The sequence below is a fragment of the Magallana gigas genome, chromosome 4 (assembly GCF_963853765.1).
Source record: "Magallana gigas chromosome 4, xbMagGiga1.1, whole genome shotgun sequence".
Classification (NCBI taxonomy): Eukaryota; Metazoa; Mollusca; class Bivalvia; order Ostreida; family Ostreidae; genus Magallana; species Magallana gigas.
In genome coordinates, this window is record NC_088856.1 from 46,153,947 (window position 1) to 46,171,759 (window position 17,813).

The following is a 17,813-nucleotide window of genomic DNA, read 5'->3' on the forward strand; positions in this document are numbered from 1 at the left end:
TGAAAATAAAATTGGTCGTGGACTTTGTGTTTTAAAAACTAAATCAAGTCACTGACTACTGTAACTTTAAACAAGTATTCCTTTTAAAGGAATGATCGGCAATGGTGATATATTGATAGCTAGAAGCAATCAACATGATCAGTTTGTTGTAAAATAATTAAAAAAGTACTGGGGTTTTTTTTTTACAAAATATAGAATATTTTGGATTTGTACACCATAATTTCATCATTATAAACCGTCAACAAATTTAATTTTAAAATAAATTTGGGGAAAGCCGTTCGTAAAACTCCTTGTCTAGTTTTATATTTTTAACGTAATTATTAAAGGTTAATGTATCTTCTTCTTCTTCTTCTTCTTCAGAATACTGAGTAGGGCTCTTTAAAGAGCATTAACACGTATCATAGGCGTCGGAACCGGCTTAGCCCCCCCCCCCACTTTTTTGGCAAAGTTAGGCCTAACCATTAGGCACATACAATAATAGGGGCATCAGGCCCCCCCCCCCCCCACTTTTTGTCGCAGTAAACATAATTGATCTGAAATTGACCCCCCCCCCCCCACGGATTAGGAATTTAATGATTTGGGGAAAAAAACATTTCGGTAGGTAATAATTTTTTTTTTTTGGAACTGTAGGTATTCCCCCCCCCCCCCCTCCCCCCAACGGATTAGGATTTTCATGATTTTGGGAATTGGGTTTTGTCAAGATTTCTGAGGATAAGTCTAGCCCCCCCCCCTCCCCACTTTCAATTTGCTTCCGACGACACTGCGTATACAAAGAAAGAGTTGTATTAGAATAATTTAATGCGACTGAAAATCATTGAATGCCATCATAACTTGCTATTGTAGTCGCATTATAACGTAACCTTGTTTATAAATCAAGCCGTCTTCCTAGCTACTATTATGCAACATCAATAGATCGAGGTCAGTTCATGGAGCATCTTCTTATGATTGAGGTCAGTTCATCGAGGTCAACTGCATTACTGAATGAATCCTTACGCGTGAGACAAGATGTGCATTCTTGAATTAACAGGTCGAACTGTATTTTATGTATGTTTGCATCTCTTAAAGTAAATGAATTGAAATAAAACCGAGTAAAATGTGATATCAATACTAAACCAAACTTCAAGTTTTTATAAGAACTACTTATGCAAGCGGAATGTGTGCGCAGGTGGAAGCATTTGCCGGATGCCTCATATGGACACAACAGTGATCGGCCGAAGCCGATCACAAAAATCCAATAAAAACTCTGGTACGAAATATTTATTTACGCCTTTTGATATTAGAAACAAATTGCATTGCGTTCTCAAAAATTAGCTCTACAATGGATAGATGAGCTACAAATGTCGATGATATCACGGAGTTTTAAATAATCCTTCAGCTGGGATGGAATGTGTATGGTATCAATAGCTGGAAATATCGTTGTATCTTTAGAACTTTTCCTTAAACGTTCTCTTATTGCTGACCTACACATCTGTTTCAAGCTGACGGGTTCTTCAACATTAACGTCAATACGTTTCAGGTTTTCTCTGATGAATCGATTGTTTATGTCGGCGCTAGTTAAATGATACCCAGCCCCCAAAAACGTTTCCAATAAAGTACTAAACTGTACACAATCATTATTCGAGCGAAAACGATTGTGTCCAGAAAACTGAAACCAGACATCGCTGAGGTTATACATGTTAGGATCCACGCCGTGCTGTAGAAGTAGGATTGCGGTGTCACATTTAAAAAATGGTCCTGGAATATCTAAAGTCGTTGGGCAGTTGGCCTCAAAGACTCTCCCTCTCCTATGTGTAAAAGAACAATCATGCATAAATCTGTATAAATATATGAAAACCATAAACGCAGTTAGTGCAATAGACTTTTTTGGGTAATAATTGAGCATTTTTAAATTGTTTCATAGAAAAGTTAAAATATCACGGTGTGGTGTAGTTAAATGTTACCAGATACTTGTTGGTGTGACTTCAAATTGCGTCACACTCAGTTTGGATTGCTCCGGCGAGCCAAAAAGGTACTCAGTTCTGACCACAAACTTCTCATTTTTTTTCTTTTTTACCTCGCCAAAGGTCGTGCGTTGCAAGCTTAGTTAAGTAGGAGTGACAATTTAATGACAATGCCATTTTCTGTTCGTTACGAAGATATGTTATAAATATTAAAATTTTACTAGAGAAATTTACGGACCACCTTCTATTAGAAATTTGTGTACAAAATAGATCAACGAAGGTTTTGTGGATTTTGTTTGTTATTTTAATCGTTCTTTCTCAGTCTTTTTATATGTGTCGCTTACTGAATTTAATTTTATCAAATAAAATCAAATGCTGAATTTGATTTGATAGAATAAATCTCAGGAAAGGATTCATTAATACCTTAAATACAACGTACCTAATTCGCTTTGCGTATCGCGCACCTTAAAGAAGGGTCTGTACATTGTAACAAATATTTGAATTTCAATAATACGACACATTCACGTAAACACTTGGAAAAATCGCTATTGACGCAATTTATAGCTGCTCTACGTCATCATTGCATGTTTTTATGATACAAGTATTGGCTAAACTTGGTATGACTGAGACATACTAAATGTGCTTTTTAACATTACTTAACATTCACACAAATTTCCTTTTTACCTGCCAATGTTTTAAAAATAGAATATAACCACCCCTGTGCTCTATTAGATGTATTTTATCATAACAAATGTTAAACACACTCTGGTGTTGTTTTATTTCACAAACCACCCTCAAAATGTTCTACATAACTCTTAGAATGTTCGCAGTACTGTTTATGAAAAATTTAAGAAAATCGACTCTCCGCGCTTTGTCATCCCTCCGAACAAAAGTAGATGACATGGTCACTTTTGAATGATACTAAAATCATCACGTAAGTATTATGTCTCAATTCGTTAGACAGTTTATTGTTAATTTTTTTTTAAATCTATTATTGTTGCAAGAATGCCTTTTTCCATTATATTCAATTTAGAACAAAAGTGATACCAACAAATTTTTAAGTGGCCTCTTTTAAAAATCTAAATCGATAATTTTAACTAAAGTAAAAATTTTATGAAAAAATCACCATTGTGAAATAAATTGGGTCCGTCGTCCTTAAGAGATCACATTTAACATAAATAATATATAGAAATAACAGCACAAAACAATCCAAATTATTTACCCATAAAACAGACAAGGTCCCCATCGTGTGGTGTTTAACTTTGCCCCGGCCTCTAGATAAAGTTCCACGAGAACTTGAAGAGACGCTTGCGGTCGACTACAGCTTTTAGCAGACCTGGAATAAGTTCCTCGGTTGATACCAAAGATACTGTATAGTTCGTTTACTGGTTCCTGGAGGTTCAAATACTGCTGACGACCTTTGAGACCATTTACATCCGCCCCTGTTTAATAAATCAGAGATATATTTTACTTGTAAAACGTTAAACAATTAACACCAAACAATAATGTATTAATGAAACAAAAATAATCTAGGAATGAATATGCAATTTTCTCTAAATTCATTTCATTTAATATTACGAATTTTTTACATCTGAACAGACATAAAAAGACATTTTATCATAAATCCGGACAACTAACTTTATTGTGTTGATGAATATCATTGATGCAGTGAATAAATAAAACTATAGACAAAACAACATCAATTCTATGTTTCTTTACTAAGTAAGTAAAACTTTTAAAGTAAAATCTGTACCTGAATTGAACAATAATTTAACCATCTCAGCATCTCGCGCATTTGTTGCATAATACAATGGTGGAACGCCCTCTTCAGACGCAAATCGGTTTTCCTGGGGACATAGGTTAACATCTGCCCCAAGTTTTATAAGTGAAGTGGCCAGTTTCAAATCCCTATACCTGAAATTCAGTTAATTTGCATAACATGTATAAAAAAAATAAAAACACCCGCGGAATACGTATATTTTGGAACTTTTTAAGCACACAATGTGCAAGAACAGAACCAGATTAATTTTAAGGGAGTATTTGACACTTGCTGATATAAATGTGAATTAAAGTACATTATAATTAAAATACTTCACCGGTTAAGAATTTTCAAATTTTACAATATTTAACTAAAAAATACGTTTAAAATATTTAGGAAAAGGTATAAATTTTAAAATCACCAGAGGGATTTGAATTGATACGTAGTGAACCTGTTTAACCCCTGCTCTACGCTGTTAGCTGACAACTTTGGGAAAGAAACTATTCATAAAATCATACTTGATTTAATGCATATTTCGATAAATAATACGTCACGACATGAAAGTGTTCCATACCACCTTAATCATAATATTTTCAACTGTAGAAATAATCAAATCGTCATTTATGAGGTGAGCCTGTTTGTTCTATTTTGAAATCAACGTGACAAAGTGTACATTTGATATTTAGAATGGGTTAAGGTCTGGACAGTGTGCACATTTACCGTAAGGTGAAGTATAACTATATTTTTAAACTATGGTTTACAAAAATAATTATCTTTTAGTAAGAGGGTCAATCAATAAATACGAAGACAATTGGGTTGTCTATCATAATTGTTTCATAAAAGTCATAACTTACAGATTATGTTATGCAGCAACACATATTTTATAGATATATGTAGTTTCATGCCATTTGATGAAAAGGTATTTCCGTTTACCGATTTTAAAACCAATATGTTTTGTCACCACGGCGCACGGTAACGTTGAAAACACGAAGTCAAGGTCACGCACGTACAGTTATTAAAAGAAATATCCAATCCTTATATCACCCTGAGTCTTCTGTGCTCTTCACCATGCAATTTAAATCGGCACTATATCACTTGTCGTCTAATTTATTCACATTTGTTCGAAAATTATGAGTGTTCCTCGTAGTTTCCTTTTTTTTACCGCATGTCTCTTCGTTTACAGTAAGAAAATCCCTAAATGTCAGATGACGCTGTTTATTCTATTGACAAAATATTTACAGATATTCTACTCTCTTCCGGTCTGTTTGAAGTCCAAAATACAGCTACCACAACCCAAGCAAAATATGTAAAAGTTGAACACAAATGTAAAAATATCCTTATACTTATTTTTCAACCATTGAGCAATCCACAGTTTTTATTGGCTTTTTTTCGAGTTAAATCCATACTGTTTATACTTTTCGTTGCGCCGTGACGTTCGGCGACGTTAACGTTTTTAATCAATTTTAAGGACGACTTAATGTCTTTAGTTACTTATATCTGTTCAACAAATCTACATATCCCGTCATTAATTGGTACACAGTATATCATGACAATTCTTAATTTTAGGTTTCAATATTATTTGTTTTTAAGCCCAATTTATGGAGATATTACTTTCAACATAATATAGTTTATTGTTGACAGAACACTAAGTTTGACCGTGCGCCGTGACCTAATTTTTGCAGGATTAGATTTTAAATAATTCTTAGAAATAAAGGAATATATAAACTTTTTTTTATATCAAATGGTTGAAAACAATTATTTAAATATGTCTACTTATTTTAGTAGTTATATGACGCTAAATAACATAGCTATGGCAAAAGTCTTCGTATTTTTTGATGGACCCTCGTAGATATTTGATATAATTTGACCTGATTGTTTTTACACAATTTAAGTCCAGGTATCGTCTATTACAAAATGAACTCACATGCATGCTATAACTAAGGGAGTATATTCTTTGAGGACCTTTATTCCATTGTTCTCGGAACATCCATACATTCCTCGCATCTTCAAGGTAACTTTATTTTTAACAGGAGTGTCGACACATTTTAATCGCACTGTAAATAAAAGAAAAAACAAAATGTTCAGAAAAAAGTAGATATTGCTTCTTCAAAATATAATGTTTTCAAGATGTTTATATTGGCTTACTGTGTCTTGATACAAATTAATTTTGATGCTTATTCGGAGTTGTTAAAGTAAGCTTACCTGACTTCCAGGCGTAATTTAGTAAATCCTCTTCATTTTTACACACTGGTGGTTCACTCAAGAAATATTGCAAAATTTGTCCCATCTTCGAACAGCTAGTACATCAATCATGAAAACCTGTTTATAATATAATAGTATAAAGCAAGCAAATTATTATTTTGAGAATTAAAAATCCAAGCTCTTTTTAAATAAATGAAACACATATATAACTGTTTTAAATCTTTAACAATGCGATTTTTTTTTCTCAATTTTAAATGATCTATCTTGAAGTTTGCAGAAAATGGCCCCCTTTTTTTAACGATAAAAATATTCAAATTTTTTGACAAAAATATGTACATCAAAAACATGCCCTTAGTCAAAAAATATATCCTAACTTAGACGAAATCAGAATATTTTATTTCTAAATTCATTGATAAAATGGGTTTCCATACAATTTAATCTTTCTTAATGTTTACTGAATTTGATGTATGTTAACATGTTATTCAAAGCAGTTTCTGATTAATTAAGCCTGTAGATGAATGGTTTTTGTTACAGGAATGATTTTAGGTACAATATTTATTCTATAAAAATACATTATCATGTTTAAATACAAATACTTACCTGAAAACGCACCACAGGTGTGATGATTAGCTGTGTGTGTTTGTTTACACCTTCACTTTATCATTGATTTACCTATGTAAATCTCCGAAATGTGTCATACAAGATTCACGTCAGGCGACTGACAGGTTTCTATTTTTGGAAATGACAACTTTTTCTTTGCATGCATGATCACACACAAATAATCAAGTGATTAGATAATTGGAGGTCTGTGTTTGCTCAATGTTGGTATTTTGACCATCACAAACAAACCAAATCATCAACGTTTCATTTTTTCCTATTATGACATTTTCCCGATTTTAACATTTACCTCGATTATGATGTGGCCAATTGTGACAAAGCGGCGGGTGTGACCGGTCAACAGAAGATGCTCACTCCTCCTAGGCACCTAATCCTACCTCTATCTTTTTAGAGGTCCGTGTTGCTCTGTTTTGAATTTGTATTATGTTTTATGGATTTATGAGATGGTTGACAGTTTGTTATCGTCTTGCCCACATCCTATATCAAGCACTAGAATTAAATCGTTAGCCATACCTTGAATTTTGTAAACAGATGTACGGCAGCCATGACTTGGTATAATATCCCTGTTAATTGTATGCTATAATACATTTATTTATACAAACCTAAGAATGGACCAGTCAAGATGCAAGACTTTACCCATATGCGAAGTGCCAAATGAATCTTAGTTTTTTGTCAATTTTTTTTTCCAAAGCATATCAGCTTTCAGCTCAGGTGAGCTAAAACAAATGAGACCCAGGGAAAGATAATTAAATCATTGGTTTCTTTCACTCTACAAAACCTTTCAAAAATAATCAGGCATTTATCAAATTTGCATCACAGATTTACATATATGTAGCGTTCCGTTCAAAAAAGCCGACTTTGACAAAATGACTGGTTTTAAACTTAAAGCAGCTCTTGACTCATCATCAACGTATCAAGATTAAATCATAAAACTTCACCCGTATCCATTGGGCGTGATAACATTTTGACTTGCAAATGATAAAAAAAATCTAAATCAAATTAAGTGTTAACGAACATTAATACTTAGTAAACAACCGACGTAGCCAAAAACATTATACAAGCTCAGTTTACAAAACAAAGGTTTGTGGGCATCGTATCTCTATTGTACCTGGTTGTTCATGGCATTAAAATTCAGGTTACTCATAACAAGTACCTTAAACGGATTGTAAATAAATAATAATGGAAAAAGGATTAAAATTTGTAAACTTAAACAACTCATATGGAGATCATGCTTCCTAAATCTAATACTTTCTAAAAAAAAAATTGTGAGATTTTTGTATTTATTGTATTACAGTAAAACACGCTTATAAAGAAGTCCCAGGGACGGGCAATAGTACTGAAGATGCACAACGAATAGAAAAGAATATGAGTTTTCTAACTCAACAACTCGCTCAAGACGCAATAAGGGATAATTTTATAGAGCAACTAATATGGGATGTGCCGCACTTCGAAGAAATAGATGGTGAAAATACACCTCAAAAAAGGAATGAAGTTTTTTTAAAATTACTTTTGAGATCTGGACCAAAGGCGAATGAGATATTTATTGCAGCATTGAAAAATCACAATTCGGATCATATTGTAGAAAAGCTTGTGAGTACGGAGATCACAGAAAACAATCAAGCAGTATTAGGTAAGTTTACAAAAAGAAATATATGATTGAAATGATTTTAGATAATGAATACATGCACTGTTTTTTTTATATAGATTCATTTTGTTTAGTAAACGGTTAAGCTTGAAAAGTTTTAACAGTTAGCCATAGAATAAATTCAGATTATGAGAGAAAAAGGGGAAATAATTTAAAGTTATGCCTAAACTTGTTAACCTCTTTAATAAAATAAATTGATTTTGATAGATTATTGCATCATATTTCTTATATCACATCCTATAGTAACCCAAGGCCGCTGTTTATCAGCCGGAGAGCCATCAGGCGTAAGGGTTGATTTACACCAACCGAAGGCTGATGTTGGATGTAATATAAAAATGCCATGTCATGATTTTTCCAAATAGAAAACATAAAAAAAACAACATAAAATTATGTGATCGATAATTATTGTCAACAAATCCGTCGATGTCTATCGCGTTTCTTTCCTGTAAATTTGCGTCAGCTGTTTGTGTACCAAGTTGACGTCGACGTAATAATTTGACCTGATGCTCGGACAACTGAATTGAACGACGCATTCCAATTTCTAAATGAAGTCTTAAAAACCGAACCTTCATGGAACCAATATGGCAGGAAAGGGATGTTTAATCAATTTTATTATACATAGAGGGTGCGTTATCATTAAACACCCCAAGGGTTTTGATACATGGTTATGCAAATATTCGGTTTATATTGCACAGGGCGAAAAAGAGCATATTTTTCTTCAAGATGTAATAAAATTAATTGTGTTTATTAAAATTATTAATTCCTTTATTTTTATCTTTTTATTTATTTATTTATTTTGTCATCATCAGATCATTTTGCAAGTTTGACAGACGACCGGAAAACCCACGTTCTGGTGAACACAGACCTGCTTAAATTCAACAAAGTTGTGGGTAGTGATATTGAAATATTCGGAAAAGCCTTACAATTAAAACAAGCCGACATTGATGGGATTCGAATGGTAAATCCATTGTCGGTGCCCACCCAAGTCCACCAGATAATTCAGATGTGGAAGAACAAAAATGGTAAATTGGCAACCTTAGGACGTTTTACAAAGAGTTTGATGGATGCAGAGGCTGCAGGGGCTAGGATTTATTGGGACGATTTTTATAAAGGTGTGAAAGAAGTGACTTCTTTAAAATCATGAAGCAATAAAATGGTGATAAACAAGCACGAGTGCAGGGTAACATATATGCTCCAACTATTTTTATTATTGCATTGAAAAACAATTTTGTTCCTGTTTGAAACCCCTTCAAATTTGCTTCAGTTCAAAAGATCTAGTACGTTGTGTTTGAAAGTTGAATAAAATTAGAAAAAAAGTTGCTGATGAATGAGAAATAATTCTTTTTATCTTTTATGGGAAGATCATTACAGTCGGGCATTCAATCACGATTAAATTAATCATTATGATTGAATTAATCATGTTCTGACTGTACTCCCCATTAAAGTTGAAGAGTTATTTCTTGTTACTTATATTTTTTCAATATTAAAATGTAATACTTGAATTTAATACACAGACAAAGAGTGAAAAAAACACTGAAAAATATCAATATTTCCCTTGAACGATTTTGTTAAAATGCATGCATTATCATTTCAGTTTCTTTATTTTAACCCATTTTTTCACCTCTATAGAAACATGTTTTGATTTAAATTACATTTTCTTCAAATTTCAAAACCGAATTTGCTTTCTATTAGTAGTATAGGCCATTTATTTATACTTTTATTGATATTTTAAATCAATAGCTTATTACATGTATATAAACACTCTGCTGGAAAAAAACTTTATAGTTATATCTATTAAGACAAAATTAATTGTAGAAAATTTTAAAATGATTTCGCTACTGTTTGTATTGTACATGTACAGTTGTATACAAGTGCTAAGCCCATTTGAGTCCCCCAAAGTATGATTCTTAAAAGATGCTGATTTGAATGGGATTTATCATGTTTACCATATACATATATTTACAATAATTTTGTATTGTTTTCAATATTTGTTGTTCTCTTAAAATATGTAAACAAATTTAGAGTAAAAATTTGCAATTGTACTTGTAATTATAATTGTTATAAAATTGAGGATTCGTTTTGTTGATGTTTTGTTATTATTTAAATAGTAAGTAATCATTGTTTGAGTATTATGAGATGATGACAGTTGCTCTCTGATCACCATAGTTCAGTTACTACATGTCCTAACTTCAACAAATGCATGGCTGGTGGATCTTTTGATACCAATACACACTACAGTCTTGGATGGTGAAGTGTAGTGTAATGGTGACGGATGCAGGATAAGGTTATTTTTTATAGTGTATCATATGGTATTGTATCTTATGTTATTGAATCACTGATAAAATATAAAACATGTCTGATTCAATATCATATTGCATAAAACCAAATTGCATCAAATGATATGATTAGTTATTTAATACAATATCCTACGTGTATCATATGATACAATATCATATCATATAATACAAACTGATGTCAATAGATAAAATATATTGATAAGAAATCATATTTTTATTGCATGATTGTGAGGGAGATAGGAAGATTTATTCCTGCAGGGAAAATCATATTTCCCGAGGGCAACGTTATATCAGTAAACGTCATACAGTTTATTTTAAAAACAAAGTTTTGTAATTAAAACTTTTAAAAAGACGCGTCTCGTTTCACCTGATGATCCGAACCTGATCAAGTTACTGTTATAATAATATATATGTATTAAATGATATGCCCTCGGTCAATATGAATTTAACTGGGGAAAACATCTTCATATCTCCCTCATAATCATGCGATAATAATACATGATAATACATGATACTTGATACAATATCATATAATAAACTATCATATAATACAATATCACATATCGTATAATACAATACAATCATAGGATATATAATAGTAATATCATCATGTTATTATTATATTTTCTTATATCGCATATGAAATTGCTTTTAAGCATTGGATCCTTATTTTTTGAAAGATAAAGTCTCATAATGCAGCGGTGTGTGCATAAAAACTGAATAACAATTAAAAGTTGTCTGCAAATGTGAATTATACAAAAAAATTACTGTATTATCATATGGGTAATTTCAAATCAATTGAAGAGCCACTGTAACAGCCACAAGCGTGATCTTTGATTTTCGCTTTTGACGTTGCACTTAACAGCGTTCAACGTTTGTGACATCACCATTTTTGGGAGTTGATTTTTAATCAACTCTTCTTTGCAGTTACTCTAGCAAACCGAAACTGAAACAGTGTGTGGACCTAATCACAAATCATAACCGCTGACAAGACTCAGTTCTTGAAAATAATCGTTTAATTTGACGTAATGTTTGTTGAAGCATTTTTTAAATGAAACTTTTATAGGAATACCTTAAAAATAGTCAGATTTTAAAGAGTACGAACAATTAAGATATTTTTTGCAGTCGTATATATTCCTACGCCGCAGTTCAATATAGTCTCGTTTACCTTGTGTTTAAAAAAAACTAAATCAAGTCACTGACTACTGTAACTTTTAAAAAATCCAATAAAAACTCTGGTACGAAATATTTATTTACGCCTTTTAAAATTAGAAACAAATTGCATTGTGTTCTCAAAAATTAGCTCTACAATGGATAGATGAGCTACAAATATCGATGATATCACGGAGTTTCAAATAATTTTTCAGCTGGGTTGGAATGTGTATGGTATCAATAGCTGGAAATATCGTTGTATCTTTAGAACTTTTCCTTAAACGTTGTCTTATTGCTGACCTACACATCTGCTTCAAACTGACGGGTTCTTCAACATTAACGTCAATACGTTTCAGGTTTTCTCTGATGAATCGATTGTTTATGTCGGCGCTAGTTAAATGATACCCAGCCCCCAAAAACGTTTCCAATAAAGTACTAAACTGTACACAATCATTATTCGAGCGAAAACAATTGTGTCCACTAAACTGGAACCAAACATCACTGAGGTTATACATGTTTGGATCCACACCGTGCTGTAGAAGTAGGATTGCCGTGTCACATTTAAAATATGGTCCAGGAATATTTAAAGTCGTTGGGCGGTTGGCCTTAAAGACTCTCCCTCTCCTATGTGAAAAAGAACAATCGTGCATAAATCTGTATACATATATATGAAAACCATAAACGCAGTTAGTGCAATATAATTTTTTGGTAATGATTAAACATTTTTAATTTGTTCATAGAAAAGTTAAAATACCACGGTGTGGTGTAGTTGAATGTTACCAGATACTTGTTGGTGTGACTTCAAATTGCGTCACACTCAGTTTTGATTGCTACGGCGAGCAAAAAAAGTAACCAGCTCTGACCACAAACTTTTTTTTACTTTTATCTCACCAAAGGTCGTGCTTTGCAAGCTTAGTCTAGTAGGGATGACAATTTAATGACATTGCCGTTTTTTTTTCGTTACAATTATGTAAATATTAAAATTCATTTCAGAATTTTACGGACTACCATCGACTAGGTTGATGAGGCGAAGAAACCGCTTGGCTCCAAAATGTAGGTCTTATTATACACTGATGAAATTTGTGTACAAAATAGATCAACGAAGGTTTTGTGGGTTTTGTTTGTTATTTTAATCGTTCTTTCTCAGTCTTTTTATATGTGTCGCTTACTGAATTTGATTTTATCAAATTAAATCAAATGCTTAAGTTGATAAGATAGAATAAAACTCCGGAAAGGACTCATGAATACCTTAAGTACAACGTATCTAATTTGTTTTGCGTATTGCGCACCTTAAAGATGGGTCTGTACATTGTAATAAATATTTGAATTTCAGTAATCCGACACAATCACTAAAACACTTGTAAAAATCGCTATTGACGCCATCTTTAACTGCTCTACGTCATCAATGCATATTTTTATGGTACAAGTATTGGCTAAACTTGGTATGACTGAGACATACTAAATGTGCTTTTTAACATTACTTAACATTCACACAAATTTCCTTTTTACCTGACAATGTTTTAAAGATAGAATATAACCACCCCTGTGCTCTTGATTAGAAGTATTTTATCATAACAAATGTTAAACCTCCCTCAAAATGTTCTGCATAACTCTTAGAATGTTCACAGTACTGTTTATGAAAAATTTAGGAAAATCAACTCTCCGCACTTTGGCATCCCTCCGAAAAAACGAAGTCGATGACATTGTCACTTTTGAATGATACATAAATCATCATGTAAGTATTATGTCTCAATTCGTTAGACAGTTCATTGTTGATTTTTTTTAAATCTATTGTATTTGCAAGAATGCCTTTTCCCATTATATTCAATTTAGAAACAAATTTTGAAGTGGTCCCTTTTAAAAATCTAAATCGATAATTTTAACTTAAGTAAAAATTTTATGAAAAAATCACCATTGTGAAATAAATTGGGTCCGTCGTCCTTAAGAGATCACATTTAACATAAATAATATATAGAAATAACAGCACAAAACAATCCAAATTATTTACCCATAAAACAGACAAGGTCCCCATCGTGTGGTGTTTAACTTTGCCCCGGCCTCTAGATAAAGTTCCACGAGAACTTGAAGAGACGCTTGCGGTCGACTACAGCTTTTAGCAGACCTGGAATAAGTTCCTTGGTTGATATCAAAGATACTGTATAGTTCGTTTACTGGTTCCTGGAGGTTCAAATACTGCTGACGACCTTTGAGACCATTTACATCCGCCCCTGTTTAATAAATCAGAGATATATTTTACTTGTAAAACGTTAAACAATTAACACCAAACAATAATGTATTAATGAAACAAAAATAATCTAGGAATGAATATGCAATTTTCTCTAAATTCATTTCATTTTATATTACGAATTTTATACATCTGAACAGACATAAAAAGACATTTTATCATAAATCCGGACAACTAACTTTATTGTGTTGATGAATATCATTGATGCAGTGAATAAATAAAACTATAGATAAAACAACATCAATTCTATGTTTCTTTACTAAGTAAGTAAAACTTTTAAAGTAAAATCTGTACCTGAATTGAACAATAATTTAACCATCTCAGCATCTCGCGCATTTGTTGCATAATACAATGGTGGAACGCCCTCTTCAGACGCAAATCGGTTTTCCTGGGGACATAGGTTAACATCTGCCCCAAGTTTTATAAGTGAAGTGGCCAGTTTCAAATCCCTATACCTGAAATTCAGTTAATTTGCATAACATGTATAAAAAAAAAAAACACCCGCGGAATACTCATATTTTGGAACTTTTTAATCACACAATGTGCAAGAACAGAACCAGATTAATTTTAAGGGAGTATTTGACACTTGTTAATATTAATGTGAATTAAAGTACATTATAATTAAAATACTTCACCGGTTAAGAATTTTCAAATTTTACAATATTTAACTAAAAAATACGTTTAAAATATTTAGGAAAAGGTATAAATTTTAAAATCACCAGAGGGATTTGAATTGATACGTACATGTAGTGAACCTGTTTAACCCCTGCTCTACGCTGTTAGCTGACAACTTTGGGAAAGAAACTATTCATAAAATCATACTTGATTTAATGCATATTTCGATAAATAATACGTCACGACATGAAAGTGTTCCATACCACCTTAATCATAATATTTTCAACTGTAGAAATAATCAAATCGCCATTTATGAGGTGAGCCTGTTTGTTCTATTTTGAAATCAACGTGATAAAGTGTACATTTGATGATGTATATTTAGAATGGGTTAAGGTCTGGACAGTGTGCACATTTATCGTAAGGTGTAGTATAACTATATTTTTAAACTATGGTTTACACAAATAATTATCTTTTAGTAAGAGGGTCAATCAATAAATACGAAGACAATTGGGTTGTCTATCATAATTGTTTCATAAAAGTCATAACTTACAGATTATGTTATGCAGCAACACATATTTTATAGATATATGTAGTTTCATTCCATTTGATGAAAAGGTATTTCCGTTAACCGATTTTAAAACCATGTTTTGTCACCACGGCGCACGGTAACGTTGAAAACACGAAGTCATGGTCACGCACGTACAGTTAAAAGAAATATCCAATCCTTATATCACCCTGAGTCTTCTGTGCTCTTCACCATACAATTTAAATCGGCACTATATCACTTGTCGTCTAATTTATTCACATTTGTTCAAAAATCATGAGTTTGTTCCTCGAAGTTTTCTTTTTTTTACCGCATGTCTCTTCGTTTACAGTAAGAAAATCCCTAAATGTCAGATGACGCTGTTTATTCTTTTGACAAAATATTTACAGATATTCTACTCTCTTCCGGTCTGTTTGATTCCAAAATATAGCTACCACAACCCCAGCAAAATATGTAAAAGTTAAACACAAATGTGAAAATAACCTTATACTTATTTTTCAACCATTGAACATTTCACAGTTTTTATCGGCTTTTTTCGAGTTAAATCCATACTGTTTATTCTTTTCGTTGCGCCGTGACGTTCGGCGACGTTAACGTTTTTAATCAATTTTAAGGACGACTTAATGTCTTTAGTGACTTATATCTGTTCAACAAATCTACATATCCCGTCATTATTTGGTACAAAGTATATCATGACAATTCTTAATTTTAGGTTTCAATATTATTTGTTTTTAAGCCCAATTTATGGAGATATTACTTTCAACATAATATGGTTTATTGTTGACAGAACACTAAGTTTGACCGTGCGCCGTGACCTAATTTTTGCAGGATTAGATTCTAAATAATTCTTAGAAATAAAGGAATATATAAACATTTTTTAATTTCAAATGGTTGAAAAAAATTATTTAAATATGTCTACTTAATTTAGTAGTGATATGATGCTAAATAACATAGCTATGGCAAAAGTCTTCGTATTTTTTGATGGACCCTCATAGATATTTGATGTAATTTGACTTAATTGTTTTTACACAATTTCAGTTCAGGTATCGTCTATTACAAATGAACTCACATGCATGCTATAACTAGGGGAGTATATTCTTTGAGGACCTTTATTCCATTGTTCTCGGAACATCCATACATTCCTCGCATCTTCAAGGTAACTTCATTTTTAACAAGAGTGTCGACACATTTTAATCGCACTGTAAATAAAAGAAAAAACAAAATGTTCAGAAAAAAGTAGATATTGCTTCTTCAAAATATAATGTTTTCAAGATGTTTATATTGGCTTACTGTGTCTTGATACAAATTAATTTTGATGCTTATTCGGAGTTGTTAAAGTAAGCTTACCTGACTTCCAGGCGTAATTTAGTAAATCCTCTTCATTTTTACACACTGGTGGTTCACTCGAGAAATATTGCAAAATTTGTCCCATCTTCGAACAGCTAGAACATCAATCATGAAAACCTGTTAATAATATAATAGTATAAAGCAAGCATAATATTATTATTTTCAGAATAAAAAATCCAAACTCTTTTTAAATAAATGAAACACATATATAACTGTTTTAAATCTTTAACAATGCGATTAAATATGTGCATCAAGAACATGCTCTTAGTCAATAAATTTATCCTAATCCTAGTCGAAGACGAAATCAGATTATTTTATTTCTAAAGTCATTGATAAAATGGGTTTCCATACAATTTAATCTTTCTTAATGTTTACTGAATTTGATGTATGTAAACATGTTATTCAAAGCAGTTTCTGATTAATTAAGCTTGTAGATGAATGATTTTTGTTACAGGAATGATTTTAGGTACAATATTTATTCTATAAAAATACATTATCATGTTTAAATACAAATACTTACCTGAAAACGCACCACAGGTGTGATGATTAGCTGTGTGTGTTTGTTTACACCTTCACTTTATCATTCATTTGCCTATGTAAATCTCCGAAATGTGTCATACAAAAGTCAAGTCAGGCGACCGACAGGTTTCTATTTTTGGAAATGACAGCTTTCTCTTCGCATGCATGATCACAAACAAATAATCAAGTGATTAGATAAATGGAGGTCCGTGTTTGCTCCATGTTGGTATTTTGACCATTACAAACAAACCAAGTCATCAACGTTTCGTTTTTTCCCTTTAATGACATTTTCCCGATTTTAACATTTACCTCGATGACATGCTCAATTGTGACAAAGCGGCGGGTGTGACCGCTCAACAGAGGATGCTCACTCCTCCTAGGCACCTTATCCTACTTCTATCTTTTTAGAGGTACGTGTTGCTCTGCTTTGAATTTATATTTCGTTTTATGGATTTATGAGATGGTTGACAGTTTGTTATTTTCTTGCCCACATCCTATATCAAGCACTAGAATTAAATCGTTAGCCATACCTTGAATTTTGTAAACAGATGTACGGCAGCCATGACTTGGTATAATATCCCTGTTAATTGTATGTTATAATACATTTATTTATACGAACCTAAGAATGGACCAGTCAAGATGCAAGACTTTACCCATATGCAAAGTGCCAAATGAATCTTAGTTTTTTGTCAATTTTTTTTCCAAAGCATATCAGCTTTCAGCTCAGGTGAGCTAAAACAAATGAGACCCAGGGAAAGATAATTAAATCATTGGTTTCTTTCACTCTACAGAACCTTTCAAAAATAATCAGGCATTTATCTTTGCATCACAGATTTACATAAATATAGCGTTCCGTTCAAAAAAGTCGACTTTGACAAAATGACTGGTTTTAAACTTAAAGCAGCTCTTGACTCATCATCAACGTATCAA

General features: G+C 32.2%; 2 protein-coding genes and 1 long non-coding RNA gene across 6 annotated transcripts; 1 reads left to right on the plus strand and 2 right to left on the minus strand.

Annotated features, from left to right (window-relative positions):
- Window positions 1-1,242: 1,242 nt before the first annotated feature.
- LOC105322959 (uncharacterized) lies at window positions 1,243-7,456 on the minus strand. Of its 3 annotated transcripts, none has more exons than XM_066082585.1 (6): window positions 6,809-7,456; window positions 5,902-6,018; window positions 5,624-5,753; window positions 3,694-3,854; window positions 3,163-3,382; window positions 1,243-1,784 (listed from the first exon to the last, which is right to left on the minus strand). In XM_066082585.1, exons 2-6 carry the CDS (start codon window positions 5,984-5,986, stop codon window positions 1,301-1,303), a joined length of 1,080 nt encoding a protein of 359 aa, XP_065938657.1. In that variant the 5' UTR covers window positions 5,987-6,018; window positions 6,809-7,456; the 3' UTR covers window positions 1,243-1,300. The 3 variants fall into 3 exon arrangements, with proteins under 3 accessions (XP_065938657.1, XP_034306195.2, XP_034306194.2); XM_034450304.2 differs by having other exon boundaries at window positions 5,902-5,996; window positions 6,502-7,456; XM_034450303.2 differs by having other exon boundaries at window positions 6,502-7,456.
- A 405-nt stretch (window positions 7,457-7,861) lies between these two features.
- Window positions 7,862-10,245, plus strand: LOC117680340 (uncharacterized). Its single transcript, XR_010713286.1, has 2 exons — window positions 7,862-8,149; window positions 8,974-10,245. It is a non-coding gene; the product is annotated as an uncharacterized lncRNA (long non-coding RNA).
- Window positions 10,246-11,695: 1,450 nt separating this feature from the next.
- On the minus strand, window positions 11,696-17,673 carry LOC136269602 (uncharacterized). 2 transcript variants are annotated; one of them, XM_066082587.1, is made up of 6 exons: window positions 16,885-17,673; window positions 16,365-16,459; window positions 16,087-16,216; window positions 14,153-14,313; window positions 13,622-13,841; window positions 11,696-12,237 (listed from the first exon to the last, which is right to left on the minus strand). In XM_066082587.1, exons 2-6 carry the CDS (start codon window positions 16,447-16,449, stop codon window positions 11,754-11,756), a joined length of 1,080 nt encoding a protein of 359 aa, XP_065938659.1. In that variant the 5' UTR covers window positions 16,450-16,459; window positions 16,885-17,673; the 3' UTR covers window positions 11,696-11,753. The 2 variants fall into 2 exon arrangements, with proteins under 2 accessions (XP_065938659.1, XP_065938658.1); XM_066082586.1 differs by having other exon boundaries at window positions 16,365-16,481; window positions 16,885-17,672.
- Window positions 17,674-17,813: the final 140 nt, after the last annotated feature.

Coding starts and splice junctions, on each gene's coding strand:
- LOC136269602 (XM_066082587.1), bottom strand. CDS start 16,449: ATGGGACAAATTTTGCAATATTTCTCGAGTGAACCACCAGTGTGTAAA. Junction 16,217..16,364: donor AAATTACGCCTGGAAGTCAG/GTAAGCTTACTT, acceptor TTTTATTTACAG/TGCGATTAAAATGTGTCGAC. Junction 13,842..14,152: donor TAAATTATTGTTCAATTCAG/GTACAGATTTTA, acceptor TTTATTAAACAG/GGGCGGATGTAAATGGTCTC.
- LOC105322959 (XM_066082585.1), bottom strand. CDS start 5,986: ATGGGACAAATTTTGCAATATTTCTTGAGTGAACCACCAGTGTGTAAA. Junction 5,754..5,901: donor AAATTACGCCTGGAAGTCAG/GTAAGCTTACTT, acceptor TTTTATTTACAG/TGCGATTAAAATGTGTCGAC. Junction 3,383..3,693: donor TAAATTATTGTTCAATTCAG/GTACAGATTTTA, acceptor TTTATTAAACAG/GGGCGGATGTAAATGGTCTC.